This window comes from Ambystoma mexicanum, chromosome 10 (assembly GCF_040938575.1).
Source record: "Ambystoma mexicanum isolate Mex_15411 chromosome 10, UKY_AmexF1_1, whole genome shotgun sequence".
Classification (NCBI taxonomy): domain Eukaryota; kingdom Metazoa; phylum Chordata; class Amphibia; order Caudata; family Ambystomatidae; genus Ambystoma; species Ambystoma mexicanum.
The window spans coordinates 776,278,837-776,303,248 of NC_090932.1; the positions used below are offsets into that span (position 1 = coordinate 776,278,837).

The following is a 24,412-nucleotide window of genomic DNA, read 5'->3' on the forward strand; positions in this document are numbered from 1 at the left end:
CGCTTACAGTACATAGTACATGCCGGCGACCCCTCCTGTGGTGCAGAACAGCTAAATTCCAAAGATTGTCTATTGCTGCGGAACAACGCCCTGAAGCAGGTAGAGAATTTCCCAGGCATATCAAATTATTGGTGGTACCTGGTCAATAATTGTGTCTGCAGATACAATGCGCCAAATTCAAATTATCAGGGTTGAATTAAGAGTCGGGTCACGACTCACCTGAACAAACCTAAGGAAGTCCGATCAGATTTCAAAGAGTCTTAATCTTACCTCGTGTATGGTGAATTCGGCAAATCTGCCCGCCTCGATAAGTGGACCCTCGTCAAGAGGCCGTCTCGGACCACAAGCTAATCGTCCAGGGATCGGGTCGTGCAACACTGCTGAGGCGTCGCATCTCGTTCAGTGGGGCCCCTTTTTGTCACACCGTTCGATCCCGGTCCGATAGCCTGCGTCAACCTTGAATAATCCGCCTTCAATCTTGAGGGTCTCTATTCGAGCGCCAACTGTGAAAACAAAATCAAAATATCGAGGCTGATTACCCCAAAAGGAAATACACTGAACACGAGTTACAAAGGAACATACAAAGTACTTTATTGTATACTGAATCCAGTTACGAAGAACAGAGCCAAATCAGATAGCTATCGGCCCTCAGTGCAACACAACGAACTCCAGCGTGGTTCAGTGTGTTCAGTGAGAGACGCTGTACATTAGAATGCATTGGTCTTTTATACTCTTTGTGAGCACGATGTCCAGCCCTACTTCGGGTTAATATTCCGCTAATACATCACCGATCTAGGGTTCATGCCAAGTCTCGCACATCCGCATATAACTGGTTTGCTTTTAATAAATATATCAACAAGCCTATACGGCAACCGTGTATTCTGGGATTTCCCATGCAGGCCTTCTCAAACATTAATACAATGTAGTTAAACAAGTGTTCCACGTTCAGTATTTGAATACATTGTTCTTAATATATGCTAGCAGATTAGTTTCATTGCATGAGTAATTCTTTACACACAGGGCAACGAAGGACAAGGTCTCAGTTCACGACCTCAACAAGTGGCCTGCAGGCAAGTTACATATTAGCTACATACAGAGGTCAAGACGGCAATGTTGTATTTCGGAATGACATCGTCCACCATTTTAACTCACCGGGTGACTTTACAAAGCAAACCTAAAATGGCGGATTGACCTAAAATGGCGGCTTATATTGATTTTAAGGTCAGGACCTTGCAACACGGATTTCTTTGCAAGTGACTTGTGAGCAGCTTGGCGTAGGCCAATATACATATATTTATTGCGATAGGAGGCACGATATAATTTCTCTTTCGACACTCCTACTGGATCTCTCAGCGGCATTTGACTTGGTAGATCATGATGTGCTCTGTACCCACCTGGAATCTGAGGCCCACTTCTCCACACATTCCGTTGCATGGATCAAGTCGCTCTTAAGTGGAAGAACTATGAGGGTTTTCTCTGCCTGTGCAGCGGCTGACCCAGTACCTATCACATGTGGCGTTCCCCAGGGCTCCTGCATCTCTCCTGCCATGTATAACATTTTCACGAAGCCCCTGTCTGATGATCTGGACCTTCTGGGTGTCACCTACACTAACTATGCAGATGACACTCAGATTCTCATCCCACTTTTGGGGGATTATGAACAGGATTTGGCCTTGGTGAATACGATATACCTCATCATCCAGGCATGGATGGCCCGTCATGGTCTATGCCTGAATGATGACAAAACGGAACTCATCATACTGAGGAATACACAAAATATCAAAAGACTGAACGATGACTATTCATCATTTGTTATAGATGGCAACACCATTAAAGTAGCAAAAGAGGTAAAACACATTAGGTTTTTACCTCGACTCTTGCTTCTCTCTAACAAAGCAGGTGAGTGCGAAGGCCTCTAGTACCGCATACACCTTTAAGTTGATTAGAGCAGCAGAACCATATCTGTCCGCTACCAGCTGCCTCACCCTATCAAGAGCTCTGGTATTATCCAAATTGGACTATTGTAACACATTATATATAGGGTCTAATAAACACATGTTGCAAAAAATCCAAACCTTACAGAACAATGCCCTCAGAGCCGCCTTAGGAATCGCAAGAAGAGAGCATATCTCAGATGTCAGAAGACTATCTAATTGGCTCTCTACAGTGGACAAAATTAAACTTAAAACAGTATCACTAACATTCAAAAGTATTAATGATTTAGCCCCCAAATACCTAACAGAAAGGTTCAAAAGAAGAACTTCCAATGGACATACCAGAGAAGCATATACCAACCAGCTAGATGTGCCCCCATTTAAGCTGAGCTCTGCCGGAGGCAACAGCTTCCCTATCAAAGCAGCCCAGTTGTGGAACTTCCTCCCATCCTCTTTAAGGTCTGACCAATCCTATCCACACTTCAGACTTAACTGTATTAAATGGCTCAAAGAAAACGACCTATAACTGTCCGACACCAGGACCACTTACCTCTTACCCATCGGTTAATCTGCTGCTGAACGCTTACTTACATGCTAATCTCCCCCCGCTTACTCAACCTTGCTTTTTGACTGTCAATGTATACTGTGTATACACCTCTGTGTACAAATACCTCTGTATATAACTTTGTATATAACTTCATGTACAAACTTGTAGGGTAATAATTATCCTGTTGTCAATGTATCATGTATGTACTTGGAATGTGTAACTGTAACCTGTGAGCTTAAAGCATTCTTGCCCACGCGCCCGGATACCTTCGGGTCTGGCGTGCGCTATAAATAAATAAACAAAAACGCTAGGCCTTTTACACCTTTGCCAGATGCTACATGTCCACTGTAGAAAAGGGTCACACTGTAGTGCACCCACCTCCACCTGAAAAGTCTGTGAAAGTGGAGCTTTCACTGACCAAAGACACACACAGCAATTTAGATTGCAAGAGATGGAAAGAGAAATGTAAAAAATAAGGTTTAAGAAAGCCAATAGCTCTGCCTTTTGCAGAAGCATTAGCCAGATAGTCTCCATTGACCACTATTGCCATCATACAGTATGCCGGTGTATTACCATCTTGATTTAGTACACACGCCCTAGGACAAGAATTGCTGTCAAAGACCAATTAGTGCAAGGGTCTGCAACCTTTGGCTCTCCACATATTTTAGACAACTCCCGTCAGCCCTAGCCAGCATAGTCAATGGTGAGGGGTCATTGGATTTGTAGTCCAAAACATCTGGTGAGCCACAAGATGCAGACCCGCTGATTTTATCAGATCAAAACTCAAGGGCGTCACACCATTGCCACGGGTTGCCATCAAATAGACACACACACCATCAGTTACCATGTGATTCCACAAACAAACGGATGCACCATTTCATAGGTAGTGTGAAGCTGGTGGTGACCGTAAACCATCCTCTGAGTGCTAGCTCCACCCATTACACAGCCATGGCACATCCTGCTCTCCCTCTGACCCAAGATGGTGCACTCCACAGCATTCATTGCTGGACGTGTCCTTTTGTATCAAACTGCTTTGCATTCTGAAGAACACACACAAACACAGCAGAACATGTTTGGAAGCCACTGCTTCCTTCTGTTGATCTCATCAGCCCTTGACCAGGATCGGGGTTGAAAGCCTGAGATGGAATGTTTGAGGGAGAAAAGACTGAAGATTATTTTTCCTAAATATCCTTTGGTCTTTTCTCCGCTGAACATTTCCGACATGGCCCCTGCCCCCACCCACACCCCCACCTCCACCCACCCACAACCCCACCCCCTACTTACCTTGCTCCTGAATTACTGTGTCCCTGCAACGCCTGTCCCCTTGAACTTCCGTGATCGGGAACCGGCGCTGCAGGGTCCTTTCCTCTTTTTTGCCAGAACCGGCTACAGGGGACACCCCCGCCATCCCCACTCACAATATAGTGAGCAAGCGTGGAGGAGACACCCCTGCAGCCTCCGCCACCGAATGGGGAATTTGGTCAAACTTTTAGGCCGTTCAGTATTTTTGAATGGTCGATATTCTGCCAAATCTCCCATTCGGTCTTAAAAACACAGTATTTTTGGACGATTCCCTTGACCATGTATGTGACAGCAGTGCCAAATGTTAGCTGTGCTGTGCCATCAAACAGCCAAATTTAATAATAATGCACAACACAAGGGACTGCTTCCTGAGAAAATATTTCTCAGTATGATGAATGCATGTGTTTATCACAATTTCCTTGCCACATTGTCATAGCGGGCCCGATTCATGGAATGTTTAGCACAGTGCAAAGTCACAAAGTCACTTTGCACTGCCAACAAACACCCTGATTCACAGAGTGGTGCAAACTGTATTTTAGCAGTGCAAAGTGACTTTGCACCGACTTTGCAGAGGTGCAAAGTCAGCAACGATACACTTTGATGCGCTCTATGAATCAGGGTGTTTGTTGGCAATGCAAAGTCACTTTGCACCAGTGCACAGTCACTTTGCATTGTGCTAAAAATTTAATGAATCAGGCCCAAAGTGTTGTATAGATGCGGGTGGGGATTTGTCTAAGCAAAGGCCGGCTTTGCCTATTGAGTGATTGATCCTGATTTACAAACATGTTAACATGGGACCGCCCCCTTGAAAACATGTTTGTAAATCAGGCCCGATATTGAATACTACAAAATGGTGAGTTTGGGGTGCATGTTTTTGTTGAAGGGTGTTTGCTTTTTATCAGAACTTCTTTTGACTGGCTGTCACATCTGTATCATCTAACGACAAGGCAATGTTTAAAGATATTATTTTATACATATAAAAATAAATAAATAAATAAATAAATAAATAAAGGTGAGTGCTCCGTTCAGCTCACAGCGGAATGAAAGGTGCGCCCTGCAGCCCTCGGCGGTTCCCAAGCGGTGCGGCCTGTAATGGTGGCCGGGTTACTGTGCAGAACCCTGGCACTGTATCAGTTCAGCTCTGCCCCTACTTCTGCCAGCCCCTGTCAGCTCCAGGGGCCTGTGACGATGCAATGCGCCTGAGGGCGTCAAGGGAAGCGAGCCCTCCACGATGAAACATGAACTACGTTGTCCCCTGTGACAGGAATTTCAAGAAATTGCTATATTGCATGTTTTTCAAAACGCAAGCTATTTGAAATGGTAAACGCGGTGTCGTTTGAAGAGAAGACGTTTTGAAAGCTGTAATGCTATGTATATTTTTATGGCGTGCTACTTTCGCAGGGCAATGTTCGCTCGTGTCCCTGGTGCCCGCCGTCTGAGGTCATGTAAAGTGAGATGGGGGGGGGCTGTCGCTCGCCGCTTCCCCCGTTATGACTCGAACTGACAGGATGTTTTTTTTTTCTTTTTTTCCCGCTTGCAGGATTAAAGGCCTCCCTCCAGAGACTGCAGCTCGAGTACGTGGATGTTGTCTTTGCGAACCGACCAGACAACAATACCCCCATGGAAGGTTGGTGAGAGCTGTAGCAAAAGAATGGACTGCGATCGAAGGCGGCTCGCGGGCCTATGTTACACGCTGGGAGACTGAGTCTATCTATTGTGCATTCAGATGAAAGACAACACGATCTCTCGCCTCTGCCTCTTGCGATGGGCGAAATGTTTTCATATAAACTAGCTTAATCGTATCGTAAATCAATTTCCGGCTCAGAGTTTACAAAGATCAGCTTTCCAAACCGTAGTTACTTTGGAACGCTGCTCTCATGTATCACTCATTCTTGCTCGCACATTTCCTTGATAAATATCCCAGTGTTTCACTTATAATGACTTCTAGGCAACATTCTGTGACACTTTACAGCCAATAACTGATAAGGAACCGGTTATGGTAGTGTTTATTTTGTTTTGCGCACAACTGGAGCTTCTCAGCCGTGGAGGCTCGGAGCGGGGATGGCCCCCCTTCGAGCCTCCTCATTGGCTAAGGGGCTGCCACGCCCCCCGCTGGGACCAGTGGCTGTGGAATCCCAGCTGAGGGATTCCCCGCCGGGTAATGCCTCAGCGAGGGCCAATCAGAATGGTTCTCTCATTGTGATTGCGCCCTTGCCTGGTACTAATTTGCTTTATTTGAAAGCACAAAAACAAAAATGGTTTTTGATACATTTTATTAAACTCATTATAAGTCATTCCACCTCTTGCAGTCCATGGAACTGACCATAACTATTTATAAGCATGCCCTCCACTGAAGTCCTGTTAAAACAAGCATTGGCAAAGCCAAGCGTTTTGGCTTGTTATTCATGTCTTGACACATTTCCAGTAGTAATCTACTATATGGTAACTATTCGGCTCCGGCAGATTAATTAGGCTACTATTCGGTATTCGGCTGAATAGTAAATGTACTATTCGGTACACCCCTACTTATAAACCACATATGCCCTTTCGAGGAATCTTGAGAACATGCCATTTCATTTTGCAGTGATTGGTATTTTATTTCACTTGTTGGGCGATTCTTTTACTGTCATTTTTAGTTATGTTAGGTGGTATTTGTACAGCGCCTGCTGCCGTTGGTGTGGCTTTGAAGCGCTGCAAGGATGACTTCCCTTTGGAAGACCGTAACTTGTGTTCAACGTAAATAAAGGAGTGGCAAATACGCGTGTCATTTATATCCAGATAGAAGGTGGAGAGTGACTAGGTCTCTTAACAGCAGCCAATATTACAAAGGCATGAGGACGGGTGCTGTGCTGGGGCCTTTCAACTTGTTCAAATAAGAATACAACTTTTTGTGGAATGGAGCCTGTGCTGTATAAAAAAGATCTAAAACGCTATTATAGATGCAGTTTCCATTTCTTCAGACACGATAAAGGACCTGCATAACCTGACGCAATAATTTTTTGCTGAATGCAAACCACTTTTTAGTTCTGGCTATTAGATGGCATGGCAACTACTGCCTATAAACTCAAAGTGTTGGCAAGAAAAGTGAAGATAAGAGAGCTATGCGAGCCCAAAATATTTGCTTTGCCATTTCTTTACATTTTTTACAGGAATTCGTTTCAGAGAACAGATGTAAGGACACCCATATTGCTTATAAATCAAGTGGATGAAGGCACATTTGATTAAGGCATTTTTATTAAAGCAGAAACGTGTTTGCATATGCAAATCAGTCATTATTATGACTTAAATTACAGATTTGTGTTGGTTTATCGAATTACCTGTTATTAGCAGCAGTAGGAAATGTGTAAGTGCATTACACACGTCATTCTTGAATATGCATAAGAACAACCATCGAGTAGGGAATGCAAGCTGAGCGGTCAGTAAATACCAGGGTTTTGTGCCGCACTTACTTCTGTACTGGTCGCCATGGTTCTCGCTCTTGCATTCTTTTTCTAACCATCACCAAACCTCATTGCATGTGATTGGTGTCTCTTGTATGCATCTTGATCCCATGCCTCTTTGCATTTCTGCACCCCTCTGCCCTCCTCCTTCCTATTGGTTAGTTTCTTCGCTACTATTTTCACCGAGATGCACAAGCCACAGACTCTGCCACACATTCCATCGGCTCTCTGCTGTGACTTGCTCCCTGCATTTTCCAGTTTGCATTTGCCCACCTCACTCACACAGAATGCCCTTGCAGGCCTCTACAGGGGCTTTTACCAGCCATTAATAACCCTAATCACCTGGGGATAGCAGTCCATTACCAGTAGAGGAAGCGGTCCTCAATGGCCATTGTTGCTTCTGTGTAATTATTCATAGGGCATCCTCTCTTTTCATGTGAGAGGTTGATGACTGGAAATTAAATGTTTATGTAATATGTTAATATACATTGTACTTTGTACGTACCTTAGAATGCCAGCACTTAGCCCATTTAGTAAAAAGAGTAAAAGCGGGTGGGTCCAGCTTCCCCTACCTCGCGCCCACCCTCTGGAATGCCCTACCTCCCACCATCCGTGGCGAGGACTCCCTCACCACCTTCCGCAAAACACTGAAAACTACCCTCTTCACATAATGACCGACACATCAGCACAAATACTTATCATTTAGGTTAGTAATTTACGCCCAAATGCAATATTTGTAACAACAGTATGATTTCCTGTACTACTCATAATGTGTCAACAATCGCTATCATATGTACCATGTAACTAAGTTATTACAAGTAACAGCGCCTCAATGCCCCTGGGCTGCTTGCGCGCTATATAAATTTAAATAAATAAATAAATAAATTAAAGCTCAATTACTGTTGAACACACCAAGACTGAGGGAGATAAAATGATTTTCCAAGGATTCCATGATGTGGTGTTAAAATAGGAAAGCTGGGATTAGAACTCCAACATGCTGGTTCCACTCTGGGCCTCTTGGTCATCTTTCATTTTTTGTTGGTTCTTTATTGCAGAGAAATATTGCATTACACGATGGGGGCTCATGCCGAGATGTGGAAGTTACAATGTCACTAATGTCAGCACATAAATGCATTGTCTAAGACAGATTGCGCCATAGATCAAAAATATGTGAGAAGTTGCATTGTTATGTTGAATTATATGGTCCTAGCGGAACAATATCATACATGATGCAGGTTGTTTTTGCAGTAAGACAAATACAAACCAATTGAGACTTTTGTTCTATTTTTGTGGAATTATGCTTTGATAAAATATTGATATAATGTGAGAAATATAGTACAGGCAGATTGTTTATTTTATTATGGATTATCGATCAGTAGTTATTGATTGTAAATCTATTATAAAATGTAAAAGGATGTAGTGACTGACTTAAGAATTACCCAGAATCAAGCGCTGTCCAGATATTGTCCGCTTAGGCAATAGGTGATGCAGGATCCTGAGCCATGGAAAGAAGGAGTGGAGGAAGTAGGAGCAAATATTTGGGAATATAGAGCCCACTAGAGCAGTCACTACAGAAGCTGCAGTAACAGAGAAGAGAGACGGACACGTGTGAAGCTTCCAGCGGATCTCTTTCTCCATCTCACGCGGTGGAGGACAGAAGAGATGAAAAGGATACTTGCATCGACACAAACAGAGAGAAAGCTCAAAGGACAGCAGCAGAATTAGCAAATATTCAACAAATCAGTGATCAGACAGAAAAAGAAATCCATTTTCAGGGGTTCTGGATAACAACCAGACTTTCTTCCAAAGGCAAAACGGTCTCTTTTAGCCATTACAAGACAAATTAAAAGTGTACAAAGCAGACAACATCATTTTTTGACTGCTCATTGACAGTGTTTAGAAACACACAACAGATTAAGCAGTACATTAAATGATCACAGCATTTACACCCACGCCTCATTAGAGGGCATTGCAAGTCTAAAAATGCAACTCAAAGAAAGTCAAGGGACAGTTGCAAAATCGATCATAAAGGAGTGGATCATGAAGCTGAGTTTGGTCAGCTACAATGACAGGTCGAAACATCAGGGACATCAGGGAACCCAGCTATCCCAGGAACAAGACACGGCCATCCAGGACACAAACATCTCACCTTACAATTGACACAAGCAAAGGCACAGGGTGATCAGAAGGAGGCATGTGCACAAGAGCTAGTGAAAAGGATAGAAGCAAATGTGACATTAAAAGAGAAGTCTGAAGAGTTAATCTAGATCTTGCTGATCCAGTCTTGTGATTAGAATAACTGGAGATGGTTAGCTAGCTGGCAGCCTATCAACTAAGAGAAGTCAATGAAATACATGTGTGTCAGCACAACAAAAGTTTCCCTACAAAAGGAGTTACACAATGCACAGGAATCACTGGCCTCAAACTACAGTGCCAGTCCAGTTGAATCTAGGGAGCAGCTAGTACGATGTAAAAAACCAAATGATACTTTCAATGGATAATAATAATAGACCAGGGCAAGAAAATAATGAAAAGGGTAGATTTCTGAGTCAGTAGTAGGGCTGTACCAAACTTCAACTTTGAGTAATCATTGGTCCAAATTGTGGCTGAAAAATAGCTATTCGGCTAGACAGACACATTTCTTGTTACTCTGCTGTAAGCCATATATTTCACTTTCTCATTGTAATGCAATGTAACAACTCAAGAGAGGACAATATGCAGTTCATATTTCAGATTGTAAAATGTTATTGGAATTAAACGTTGTCGTAACGTGTATTGGAGAAAAGGAGTGGCAATGATGAATCAGAGGTGAGTATGATATGTTCCTCTGGGAAGTACCTGTTGAGAAACTTCAATTCATAACAGATTGTGGCAGCAAGTAGGGACGGGGTATGATATGATTGGTTATTTATAACGCGCTTAATACCCAGAAGTTTCTAAGTGCGGCCCCAGGGATCGAACCTGTGTTGCCCCGTGTCGTCTTCCTTCCAAGACGAGCACTTTGCCGCTGAGCTATCCTCCCGAGAGGGTAGTCAGTTACATGCCAGGCCGTGTGACGTATCCCTGCCTAAGAGGCCTCTGAGGAACCTGATTTCGAGAAATCGCTCCAGTTTCCCTGTGAGCCAGCGTGATAGGTGTGGGGACTCCGCATGGGGCTTTGCTTTGGACTCTGTATGGTACTCTGCACGGGACTCTGCATGGGACTCTGCATGGGACTCTGCATGAGGCTTTGCATGGGACTCTGCATCGGATGCTGCACGGGACTCTGCATGGGACTCTGCATGGTAAGTCTGCATGGGACTCTGCATTGGACTTTGCATGGGACTCTGCATGGAACTCTGCATGCTCTGTTGGCTAAAACCGGTAGGTGGGAAGGATGTTTGGAAAACAGAACACTTCCCAACAGGTGGATTTCCTCTTGTAGGTCAATAAGCCTGGTGATGAGCCAGTTACATGCCACGCAGCACAAGATGTGGCTGACATTTCCCAATCTATTCTGGTCTCCTGGGAGTACTTACCTATTGTGCCTTCTTTTTAATAACATTATAGAACAGTCTGCTCCAACAGAAAAGATGTGAGAGGTGAAAGAACCTTTCTATGTCGACTGGAAAGATAGAACGCGCTTTATCTACTGGTGTCGCATGATTGAGGGTTGAAGAGTGACAGGAAAACAATATAGCCTTGCAGCTTTTTGTTCGGTAGGAAGAAGGTGTGGTAAGTGGATGCGGATTGAGATTTGGTGGAATTCAATGATTGAACAACAGGCAGGAGCGTTTTTAGAGCTGGCAGGGTTTAGGCAGATTTAATCACGTTAAAGACTTTCCCACATACGATTACCGCTGCTCCAACCCCATTGGCCTTTCTGGGACTGTCCTTCCCTGTGTTTGGTCTACGGGAAAGAAGTTTCATCTTTAAAAATAGGCGGGGTATGGAGCACAATCACCTTGCATGTACCCTTGACCTGTGTCCTTCATGAGCAGACAGAAACCATTTGTGCATTCATCTGTGAGCTGGAAAAAAAGGGTTGAAATTCACTTTCAATATAAGCTACCTTGCAACTCGCAAGAGATTGCAATGCATGTGATTTGCAATGGCAGTTGCAAATTGCAGTATCCATTTTGTTGATTCCAACTTGGCACTTTGCATTTGTGAAGCCTGCCACTTTGAGCTGCGCTTGTTTTGCAAATGCAACATCCTTTCTTACATATGGGACATGCTTTACTGCTAGTCTCTTATTTAGTCTGTCAGCACTAAGATGCCTGTGAGGACAGTTGCGCTTTAGACATGCTCAATAGATAGATAGATAGATAGATAGATAGATAGATAGATAGATAGATAGATAGATAGATAGAGTGGGGGCGCTTGACAGAGGTGCGGGTTGGGACTATGGGACTTGATTATAGTCATTGATGCAGCCCATTGGCCGGTAGAACTAGACTGCCCTCCGAGAGCAAGGATCCCGACATGGTGCCTCCGGGCGGAGGCGCTTAAGGATCCGGTGTTCAGGGAGGATGTAAGGGAGGAGATTATAAATTACTTTGAGGTGAATACGGGTAGTGTTGACTCGGCGGGCACATTATGGGAAGCCTTCAAGGTAGCGAAGCGAGGGGTAGCCATAGCCAAATCAAAAGGCCTGCAAGGGGGAATTGTTGCTGAACTACAAGAAACAGAACAGGAACTAGAAAGGGCATTAAATAAAGGGGGTGGAGACACGGAGAGGATACTCAAATTGCAACAGAAATGTGCAGAACAATGGGAAAGGCTGTGCAACCTCAATTATAAAAACTATGTAGAGAGACAGCATGCGGGAGGTGGGAGGTGATAAAACAGGAAGGCTTCTGGCATGGTTATATAAGAGTGAGACTCCTAGACCCATGATTAGAACGATAACCAGAGACGATGGTACTATAGCGGATACCCAAGAGGGAGTAAACCAGGTGTTTGCGGAGTATTATAAGGTATTATATGGGGATAATGAGGGAAGTAGTCATGCTGAAATAATGGAAACATTAGAAGACATAGGACTGCCTAAAATAAGTGCTGATGAAAGAGAAGAGCTGGATGCACCGATCACGTTGGAAGAGTTGGAAGAGGTGGTGAAGCAGCTACCCATGAGTAAAACTCCAGGGCAGACGGATTCCCTAGTGAATTTTACAAAGTCTATAGGGCAGAAGTGCTCCACCCAATGCTAGAAATGCTAAATGGGGCGTTTGAGGTGGGACGGCTGCCGGAGTCGCTAAGGGAAGCGATCATAATACCGCTTCCCAAACCAAACAAGCCGGGGCATAGCTGTGGCTCCTATAGACCGCTGTCGATGTTGGACCAAGACAGCAAGATATTGATGGCGGTCTTGGCAAACAGACCGAGGAGAGTCATAGGCAAACTTATACGCCCTGATCAGACGGGCTATGTCCCAAACAGAAATATAACAGATAACCATAGACGACTCCACCGAGTTGTCGAATGGGGAAGTAAGCAAGAAGGCGAAATGGTGATCGTGTCCTTAGACGCGGTTAAGGCCTTTGATTTGGTCAAATGGCCATGGCTACTAGCAGCCCTGGCGGGTTACGGAATGGGGCAAGGATATGTAAGATGGGCGAAAATGCTATACAGTGAACCACTGGCTAGGGTCAGAACAGGATCGGTAATATCTGAAAGATGGGAACTCAGCAGAGGCACCAGACGGGGATGCCTGTGGTCCCCAATGCTCTATATACTAGCCCTAGAGCCCCAAGCAATATATTTGAGACAGCAATACAATACTATAGGTATCGAGGTGGGAGGGGAGCGACACCTGATCTCCCTATATGCGCATGACTTGCTGCTGTATTTGAGGTACCGGAAGAAAATCCCCAATACATTCTGGAGGTGATGGAGAGATATGCGGGGCTGTCTGGGATAGCGGTGAACCCTCACAAATCCACAATTTTTCCACTAGGCAGTTTTAAGGGAACCCCTCCGGGGCAGCTGCCAGTGTTACAGATACCATGGGCGGTGAGTACCTTTCGGTACCTTGGGATAGATGTGTACCACACGGTCAAGGAAGAACATAGGCATAATACTGAAGTAGCCATTGTGAAAATCGAGAAATGCATGAAATTCTGGGTGCAGTTACCCCTAGCAATGATGGGAAGAGGGGCAATGTTGAAGATGGTGGTTCTACCCAGGCTCCTGCATTATTTTGGGAACATTCCATACCTAATACCTAAGAAGTTTTTCACCAAACTGAACAGCATATGTAGGGACTTCCTATGGCATGGTACCCGGAACAGGGTGGCGCTAAGGAAGCTGCAGAACTTTTACGAAAAAGGGGGGATAAAACTGCCCAATTATGAGGTTTATTATGTAGCGAGCCAGCTCCAATACATTGCTAAATGGCTCTCAGACAAAGCGACCCCTGAATCTAGGCTGTTTGGTCATGATTGTGTCCCATTTTATTTAAGAGAAATGATCTGGCTGCCTAAGGCAGAAATGAAGGAGCGCCCTGAGATGATGAGGCTTGGGTGGAAGATGTGGCGCCAGGCGTGCCGGATGATGGGGAACCCACTCTCGTGCTCCCTGCAGATACCGTTAGCAACACTGGCAGGGGGAGATGAGCAATTAAGAATGATAATAAGGACCCATTGGGAATCAGTGGGATTAGTTACGATCGGAAGTAAAGCGATTTGGTGATAGAGCTATATAAATAACACATGGTACGGTATGGTTATGTTTATTTGTAAAGCGCTTATACGCAAGGCAAGTGTTTCAAAGCACTCAAGGAGGTAGGGAACAAGGGCAACAAACAACAGTCATTCAGAGCCCTTGAATTTCTGAACAATGCAAGTCTGCACTGGCAGAGTAAGTGCATATAATACAGGGGAGACAGGGAAGATAGATGGACGATCTTCAAGGCATGGTACGTTCACATCGTGCAAGTACGCAGACGGTACAAGAGAGGGGACGGGGAGGACAATTGCAGGGGGTGAGGGTAAATCCAAGTGCGACAAGTTAGTCAGAAACTGGGTAAATGCTGAGAGATGCATTCTCATGGGTCATTGACCAAGTGGAGTAGCAATGAGGCAAGTGTACTCCCAGAGGCAAGTGTGAGAGGACTGGCGAGGGTGCTAGGGACCTGTGAGACTCTGAGGTACACCCGGCGGCCAGTCAGCAAGCTGTGTGGAAAAGGAGGGAGAGAGGGCTAGTGCGGAGAGAGAGGTTAGTAGTGTAGAGGGAGCAAGAAGGAAGAGGAGAAGAGAAATGTCTTAAGGAGTTTCCAGAATGTATGGAGATCAGGCTCAAGACGGAGGACAGCAGGGAGGCAATTCCAGAGGGGGGCCCTTGCTGAGGATAAAGATCTCCCTCCAAATCTCTGCTTGGAGAACCGGCTCACTCGCAGAAGGTTGGAAGTAGTTGAGCGGAGGGCTCAGGATGGACAGTATTTAGATAGACATTGTTGCAGATAGGTAGGTCCCAGGCCCCAGAAAGCCTTATTGACAATGCAGAGGGTCTTGAACTGGTGTTACAGTGGAGGGATTTCAGCACCAGAGAGATGCAGTCTCTGGGCTTGCGGCCAAGCATAAGGCTGTGGTTCTGAATGAGTTGCAGAGGGCGCGAAGCAGAGACAGGGAGGTTGAGAAAGAGGCTGTTGCAGTAGTCCAGATTAGAGAGAACCAGGGCTATGGAGAAAGTGAACTGCTGGGGGAAGGTGAGAAAGGGAAGAGTACCTCTGAGGAAGTGCAGCTGGTAGTTGGACTATTTAGAGATGTCCAAAATGTGAGTGAAGAAGAATAGAGTGGAGTCGAAGATGACCCCAAGATTTTTTGCCTCGCAGGTGGGTGCGGGCGCAGGACGAAGGGAGGCCGGCCAGAGTAAGACTGTGAAAGTGGGAGCATGAGTCCCTACGCAAATGATCGCAGTCTTACTGATGTTGAGGCAGAGGTTGTTTGCAGCACACCATGATTGAATTGTGGACAGACAGTCAGATATGAGCGATGTTGGAGGAGGTAGAAGAAGAGTGGAGGAGGGAGCCGTGCTAACATCAAAGGGTGGAGGCAAGCGTGAGGAGAGTGAAACAGCAAAAGAACAGAGAATTGATGGGAAAAATAAGAGTGGGAAGGAGACAGAATAGAAGAGGAAAGGTAAGGGTGGGCATGATTGAACAAGCCTGAATACAACCGAGCAAGTGAAAGGTACTTTAAAACTCCCTCAAACCACTAACAACTGGATATAGTAGGTGCAGTTAGAAGCCCCTGAGAGAATTTAGAGAGCCTGCATCTTAGGGAGACATCTGTAGCATAATGTAGAAACAGGCAGCATGGGATACAGATCAATAGTACTAACATGGTGGTCAGGGAAGTCCCTCTGATGGAAAGGAGAGAAAGAGAGAGAGAGTGTGCGAGAGAGAGAGAGAGGGGGTGCCATCAAACCCACACAATCTTAATGAAAACCCTGGACCATCCTTGTGTCTCAGGAGTGTTTTGTATGTCATCTGTGACAGAAGGAAGAGAGCAAAAATCCCTCTGACAAGAAATGTGGTTTACCCTGGGGCAGAACAATACCGTGCCCCACCGCCAGTAGCTACAGTTCCTTATTGTCCGTATGGGTAATCTCTATGGTGGCAGAATTACCTGGAAGGCATGTTGTCCTCTGTTCACGAACTTCTTCCTGTCAGTATTAGGATTTGTGGAGCAGTGCAGAGTATGGGGGCTAATAAGAGGAGTAAAAAGACCCTTTTTTCGGGTCATTCATGCTCTCGGCAATCTGTCCCATTGCTGCAGCCACCCCTATCCAGATGCTTTTGGCTGTAAGTATATCTGTGAGTTACTTTTCCCCTCAACCACCCCCAGAGTACCTTGATCTGATTGCCCCTCCAGCCTCCAGGCCTACGACTGCCAGTGCATGGCTCCAACTGTAGCTCCATCGAGTTCTCAGCTGATTCCTGGGCAAGAGTATGCCTCGCCCAGCCAACAAGGAAGTCCCCAGAAGTATACTTTATGTACTCCAGGCTCTGGTCCACATAGCACCAGTGTGTGCCAACTGCAGTCCTCTGGTTTCTGGTCACTGCAAAGTAAACCTGTGCTGACTCTCAGGAATTTCCCAGTCCACCTGGTGGCTGCCCATTATTTCCCAGGCCAAAGCATGGTGTGGCTCCATTGTCTGCATCGCTGTATTGCCACACATGCCACCGACCATCCGTCTCACACGGCCAAGCCTCTTCCCCATCCTTCGAAACAAATACAGTTTCCTGTGATTGAGTTGGAAAAAGGGACTAGTTTATGAGGGAGAAACATCTTAGACTATGATAATTGCCATCCAAGATTGGTGGTGGCGGCCGGTAATCATCTTAAAATGTGGATGCTCAGTCGTAATGATATAGAATATAAGCATATGCAATTCAGATGAATGTATGATCATGAGGCTTCGGCTGTGATATTGTTTGCTTTAAAGCTGGCCCACGTATTGGAACTGGGCCTTATGTGTATGATGTGGACTACATATATGACCATTGGAACTACATGAAACCGAGAGAGTGGACAGAATAATAATTCTCTAAAAGTCCTCACATAAGATCACATAGTGCAGATGGTACCATATTTTGTCTTCTGTAATTTTAAAGCTCATTTAATAACATGTTGTGGAAACAATGAAAACATCAATTTTCCTCCTAAAATTGGTTTTGCTGGCAGTGGGTGGCAATGCTGACTCCTCTGTAATGCAGTCATGTTCTTTTTTTGCCCTTCTTCACCCTGTGTGGTGGCCTGGATTTTAACCACTATCAGATTTAAGGCTTCCTCATGTATACCTATTTTTTTTGTATTTGTTTGATCACTGCATATGAAATTCTGTTATCCTCCTGCATCTGTTGTGCCATCTGCCAGATCTGGTGCCCAAAACATGTTACCAAGTTCGCCTGCAACATTTTCAAGATGTCCAATTACTCTTCATTATATGAGTCTCCCAAATCAAGGAAAGACTGCCAAAGGCCTGCTTCCAATTAATTTCTTGCCAGGCTTTTGCCTTATGAAGTATGAGCGCCTGCCAAGGCCATAAGGTACCTGTACAAGCGTGGTGTGCGACCAGTCCGAACATTGACTTCCGAATGAAGAGCGCCCAAAGCACAAATGTTTGACTCGTTCAGAAAAGAAAAGTGCACAAATGAAGTGTTCAAACTATTGAGTTGAAAATAAAGTGTGCAAATAAAGAAATAAAAATATCGACCTATTTAAAAAGAATAGCACACAAATAAAGTATTAATAATAAGGATAATAATAGTAATCATAAGATATTTGTATTCAGCACCAAATGGCGGGTTCTTCCCCCTTAGAGTCATTCCTGCTATTATCCATAACTCTCTGACCCGTCCAAACCTCGTGTCATTATGGGACTTCTGGCTTGTTTGTCTGATGTACACTACATTTATATATGCCATTTTGTTGACATCTCACCCGTGCCCCCGTTGTATGTCTTCACAGCCAATCCCTCCAACAGCCAGCCTATTTTTATGTAACTGAAAAGGCACCCAGCATTGTGAATGCCTCATATAACTGTGTGCACTGTGTCTGCTGCTTCTGGTTGATGCTTAAACCAAGGGAGACAACTTATGAATCAGGGGGACGCCAGTGCACACGTATTAAGGAAGAAGCATTGACAGGGTATTAACATTGTTACCTTGCACAGCGCAGATTGGTTTCCCCTGCAGGTGCAAGGGCCGCAGAGCTCCCAGGTCCCCGGGCGCCAATCCAATTATCCAAATAAATATAAAATAACAATAGGCATTAAAATGATCTCATTTAATTGTCCTTAATGTATGAACTGCGAAAGGATAAGTGGCCATTGAGGGGGGTGAACTGTGGGCTGAAGTGGAATCCTGATCCGATGCTTTGGGTTTTACATCCATTTTGAATGGACCGCAGCAGCTCCTCTTGCGGTGACACTGTAAAGGTGACACTGGGCCTCATCATAAGTTTGCTGGTGCATTAACTACGATACTGGTAAGCTTGCCGGTACTGTAGTTACCGGACTGGCAAACTATGAGGTCTGCCCGCGGGTGCCTGTCTGCACAGCAGGTCCGACCAGCGGTGCGGAACAGCACCCGCGAGCAGACCTACCCGGTAGCTCCGGCAGCGTTATTGACGGTGCCGGCGCTACCAGCCTCCCCATTTCCATTGAGCCCTATGGAATGGGGAGTAATAAATACCGGCACCCGGCAATGGGCAATGAACGGGTCTGGCAGGGCCGGAATGCCCCGGTAATTGCCCATTGCTGGGTACCAGAAATAAACTACTCCTACGGCAGCCATGCCGGTAATTACCTGCATGGCTACCGCCATAGTCATAATGAGGCCCACTGACTATTTGCATTTTTTTTTTTACACTTGCCTCTCTCCCCAGCTACCACTGAGGCTTACGGGATGGTTGCTTTGATGGTTGTCCCGCGTGGCCCTATTATTGCTGGACTTTCATGTGTTCTGTTTTCTGGTTCATCCTTCCTTTATTTCTTTGTGCCTTCTTCTCTTCCTTTTCTGGCTTTTCTTCTTCTCCGTTAAGTTGTGTCATCAGATAACATCTCATTCATTATTGTAAAGCGCTTCTTCGTGGAGCACTGCAGAAGCAGAATACAAGCACACACATAAATAAGGGCTGAGTCGGCCCTTAGAAGACAGCCCTCAGCCAAAAGCAGCTTGAACAGTCTGACCTCGGAGCGGCTTGTGTCGAAGTGGGTGGAAGAGTCGGGTTACAATGGTATGACCATAACACAATCAAAATACCGAATGATGGATGGGGTTGGAAGGAGAGGGGGGATGAAAAAGCGGAGTATCGGGGGATGCAGCAACCAAAGAGGATACAGGGTCTCCCCCAGCGAGTGCAACATTTTATATTAAACTATCTGGGGGATTTTCTGTTGATATTTTACAACTATTTTCAATGTCAATAGAGGTTTCCTATTTTTGCTTTGTGTGTGCGGTATTGAATAGGCTATCAATATGTGGACAATATTTGTGAGCGAAGATTTTAGCAGTCTTCATTTGCGTTTTAAATGTTTTGGAATTGGGCAGTATATGTGCACTTATTTGTGTCGGGGGGATAGCTCAGGGGCACAGTGCTCGCCTTAGCAGCAAAACGACATGGAGCAACACAGGTTCAATCCCTGGGTCCGCGCTTAGAAACCTCTGGGTATTAAGCGCGTTATAAATGACCTATCATATCATATCATATTGTGCGCCATCAACGACTAGGTGCTGCTAAGCTACGCGCGCATTTCCGAGGCCCTGTGCATAGTGGATGCTACAGTTCCTCCAGTGTGATACATAAATCCAAGTGTTACTTAGCATAAAATCACATGTAAGCATTACTGTCTGAAATTCCCCTTTCCCTGCGAGAACAAAGGCATGTTCCCCAGATCCTCTGCATACGCTACACACATATGTTGTTGGCAATGGATAAATCATAACAAAAACGGCTGGTGTTTTTATAGCACATTCAGCATTCCTCTGCCATGAGGGGGGTTTGCTGCACCCCAGCCCCATTGTGCTGCCAGCTTTTGCGTCTCAGGAGTCAAGAGCGTGCATTAGACGCACTATATCATCCCCCCTCCCCTGAGTCCTCCAGCCTGGCAGAGGAGGCAATCTCTCTCTGTCAGGGCACTGGAAGGTACCTGGCCTGGACTGGATGTGTGCACCAATGTGCCCTGCGTTATGTCATTAAATTAATTGCAGAGTTGTTCTTTCCTCCAAATGTCCATGAGAGAGGAACGTGAAATTGATCTAGTGGAGCGATGCTAGGCAGGAGTTTCTGCCTCATTGCTTGTTTGTATGGCAGTGTAAAGCCCCATTTTTGGAGTTCAAAGGATTCCATCCGGATTTTTGGCAGACTTACTGTGAGTGGTAATTCCGCACGGCAAATTCACCGAATATTGAAGGGAAAGTGGAGGATTCGCCACCATCTTTTGCTGGAGTTGAATCCTTCACGTCCTCTCCCACTTGTAAATTGGCATTCTGCTAAAAGTGGCGGTTAATGCCAAAAAACGGCGGTAATGGAATAAGCGCCACTTTTTTTATTACACAACCATCTTCCAGGGTCTCTTTTGGCTCCCAGTCCACCCCTGGCCCCAGCCCCCGTTGTATGTCTCCACAGCCAATCCCTCCAACACCCAGCCTATTTTTTAGGTAACTGCTAAGGCGCCCAGCATTGGGAATGCCTCATGTAACTGTGTGCACTGTGTCTGCGGCTTCTGGTTGATGCTTAAACCAAGGAAGACAACATATAAATCAGGGGGACGCCTGTGCCCACGTATTAAGGAAGTAGCATTGACAGGGTACTAACATTGTTACCTTACACAGCGCAGATTGGTTTTCCCTGCAGGTGCCTGGGCCCCAGAGCAACCAGGGCCCCAGGCACGAACCCAATTATCCAAATAAATATAAAATAACAATAGGCATTAAAATGATCTAATTTAATTGTCCTTAATATATGGACTGCGAAAGGATAAGGGGCCGGTGAGGGGGAAGAACTGTGGGCTGAAGAGGAATACTGATTCGATGCTTTGGGTTTTACAGCCATTTTGAAAGGACCGCAGCAGCTCCTCTGTGCGGTGACACTGGGCATCATTATAGGTTTGCCGGTCCGGTAACTACGGTACCGGTAAGCATACCGGTACCGTAGTTACCGGCCCAGCAAACTACGAGGTTTGCCCTCGGGGGGCCTGTCAGCCCGGCAGGTCCAACCTGTTGTGCGTAACAGCACCCTCGAGCAGACCTACCCGGTAGCATGGGCACCGTTATATTGCCAGCGCTAACGGACTCCCCATTCCCATTGAGCCCTATGGCCAATTACCGAGTCTGGCAGGGCCGGAATGCCCCGTTAATTGCCCATTGCCGGGTGCCAGAAAAAAACAACTCTGGCTACCGCCATAGTCGTAATGAGGCCCACTGACTCTTTGCATATTTTATTTTACACTTGACCTCCCTCCCCAGCTACCACTGAAGCTTATGGGATGGTTGCTTTGATGGTTGTCCCGCGTGGCCATATTATTGCTGGACTTTCAGTTGTTCTGTTTTCTGGTTCATCCTTCCATTATTTCTTTGTGCCTTTTTCTCTTCCTTTTCTGGCTTTTCTTCGTCTCCTTTAACTTGTGTCATCAGATACCATCTCATTCATTATTTTAAAGCGCTTCTTCGTGGAGCACTGCAGAAGCAGAATACAAACACACACACAAAAAAGGGCTGAGTCGGCCCATAGAAGACAGCTCTCAGCCAAAAGCAGCCTGAACAGTTTGACCTCGGAGCGGTGTGTGTCGAAGTAGGTGGAGGAGTCGGGTTACAATGGTATGACCATAACACAATCAAAATAACAAATGATGGATGGGGTTGGAAGGAGAGGGGGGATGAAAAAGCGGAGTATCGGGGGATGCAGCAACCAAAGGGGATACAGGGTCTCCCCCAGCGAGTGCAACATTTTATATTAAACTATCTGGGGGATTTTCTGTTGATATTTTACAACTATTTTCAATGTCAATAGAGGTTTCCTATTTTTGCTTTGTGTGTGCGGTATTGAATAGGCTATCAATATGTGGACAATATTTGTGAGCGAAGATTTTAGCAGTCTTCATTTGCGTTTTAGATGTTTTGGAATTGGGCAGTATATGTGCACTTATTTGTGTCGGGGGGATAGCTCAGGGGCACAGTGCTCGCCTTAGCAGCAAAACGACATGGAGCAACACAGGTTCGATCCCTGGGTCCGCTCTTAGAAACCTCTGGGTATTAAGCACGTTATAAATGACCTATCATATCATATCATATTGTGCGCCATTAACGACTAGGTGCTGCTAAGCTACGCGCGCATTTCCGAGGCCCTGTGCATGGTGGATGCTACAGTTCCTCCAGTGTGATACATAAATCCAAGTGTTACTTAGCATAAAATCACATGTAAGCATTACTGTCTGAAATTCCCCTTTCCCTGCGAGAACAAAGGCATGTTCCCCAGATGCTCTGCATACGCTCCACACATATGTTGTTGGCACTGAATAAATCATAACAAAAACGTCCGGTGTTTTATAGCACATTCAGCATTCCTCTGCCATGAGGGGGGTTTGCTGCACCCCAGCCCCATTGTGCTGCCAGCTTTTGCGTCTCAGTAGTCAAGAGCGTGCATTAGACGCACTATATCATCCCCCCTCCCCTGAGTCCTCCAGCCTGGCAGAGGAGGCAATCTCTATCTGTCAGGGCACTGGAAGGTACCTGGCCTGGACTGGATGTGTGCACCAATGTGCCCTGTGTTATGTCATTAAATGAATTGCAGAGTTGCTCTTTCCTCCAAGTGTCCAGGAGAGAGGAACGTGAAATTGATCTAGTGGAGGGATGCTAGGCAGGAGTTTCTGCCTCATTGCTTGTTTGTATGGCAGTGTAAAGCCCCATTTTTGGAGTTCAAAGGATTCCATCGGGATTTTTGGCAGACTTACTGTGAGTGGTAATTCCGCACGGCAAATTCACCGAATATTGAAGGTAGAGTGGAGGATTCACCACCAGCTTTTGCTGGAGTTTAATCCTTCACGTTCTCTCCCACTTGTAAATTGGCATCCTGCTAAAAGTGGCAGTAATTCTGTTACTGCCAAAAAACTGCGGTAACGGAATTCCCGCTGCTTTTTTTATTGCACAACCAAAGCTGTAAAGAGACCAATAGGGCCTGATTCGTAGAATAGTGCGTAGAGATCCTCCAATGCCTGCGCGCCGAGAGCGACTCTGTGTGAGCCTGCATGCAGAAGAATTCCTACGCACTCCACGTATTCAGCGAATCGTTCACGCAAAGTAACCATATACGCAAGTCGCAGCCGGAACGCCCCCGACACGCCCCACCCAAAGCTAAAACAGCCAGAAACAACTACCTTTGCGTTCTCCCAGGGTGCAAATACATGCACCCTTAAAACAGTGCGTGGGTTTGGCCACAAGCGGGCCTGCATTTTGGGAACCTTGCGCGAGGTCCCCTGTAACTGTTACCAGCACCCTGACAACATGCACACGATTTGCGTATCTCGGGTAAAATTAGGAAAGTCTGCGTGCGAACCGCTGTAAACCGTTCCTGAACCTCGCTACACTGCGAACGCGCACCCCTAAGTTAGATAGGGACCTCGGCTACATACACGCACCCCTGAATACGACACCCGATCTTAACTCTGTGCAGTGAATCCTATGTGCAAGTGCCTTTATGCCTAACTTCGAGTGACGGATAGGTATGATATGATATGGCATTTGTAACGCGCCTATACACAAGTGTTTCAAGATGCAACGAGGCAGGGGGGGAACAAGGGGAGACAGACAACGATCCTACTAGGCCAGGTGTCATTCAGATCGCGCAAGTGCAAGGGTAGAGGGGAAGGAAAAAGTGCAAGGGGAAAGGGAGAGGGGAAAGTGCAGGGTTACAAAATACAAGATAAATAATAAGGGCCAGCTGGTGGCAAGTGCAGGGTAAGTGCAGGGAGGAGGGGCTGTCGGGATACAGAGACAGTCCCGCAGTGCAGGGGTTGCCAGGGAGGCAGTGCAAGGAAGAGTGGCTGGGCCAAGGACCGAGATCGGTGAGTGGCCCAGTTGCAGATTCAGTGCAGGTTCAGCGATTTTAGCAGGGGAGAGGGGGAGAGAAAGCGGAGGCAAAGAGGAAGGTTTTGAGGTGCTTCCGGAACCGGAGATGGTTCTCCTCAAGTTTCAGGGAGGCAGGAAGGCTTTTCCAGAGGGAGGCCCCTGCTGTGGAGAGAGATCTACCCCCTACTTGTTGCTTGGAGAAGCGGCTGACCCTGAGGGAGTTGGAGGTGGATGAGCGAAGAGCTCAAGAAGGAAGATATTTGGGAAGAGAGAGTTGAAGGTATTTTGGCCCAAGACCCCAGAAGGCCTTGTGGACAATGCAGAGGGTTTTGAACTTAATCCTTGCAGCCACTGGGAGCCATTGTGGTGATTTCAGTCCTGGAGAGATACGGTCTCTGGGCTTGAGGCAAAGGACAAGTCTCGCAGTCCTGTTCTGGATGAGTTGCAAAAGGCGGAGAGTAGAGGCAGGCAGATTTAGATAGAGGCTGTTACAGTAGTCCAGCCTCGAGAGAACCAGGTCTCTAGAGACAGTGAGCTTCTGGGGGAAGGAGAGGAAAGGAAGGATACCTCTGAGGAGGTGTAGCTGGTAGTGTGACTTCTTAGAGATGTCAGAGATGTGAGGAGAGAAGGAGAGTGT

The 24,412-nt window shown here is 46.0% G+C and overlaps 1 protein-coding gene across 2 annotated transcripts in view; it reads left to right on the forward strand.

The window, feature by feature from the left end:
• Positions 1 to 24,412, forward strand: part of KCNAB1 (potassium voltage-gated channel subfamily A regulatory beta subunit 1) — a 1,977,401-nt gene that overhangs the window by 1,615,476 nt on the left and 337,513 nt on the right. For both annotated transcript variants that reach the window (XM_069618430.1, XM_069618431.1), the window contains exon 8: positions 5,324 to 5,410. In XM_069618430.1, coding sequence (XP_069474531.1) covers positions 5,324 to 5,410 — 87 coding nt within the window. The remainder of the gene's footprint in view (positions 1 to 5,323; positions 5,411 to 24,412) is intronic.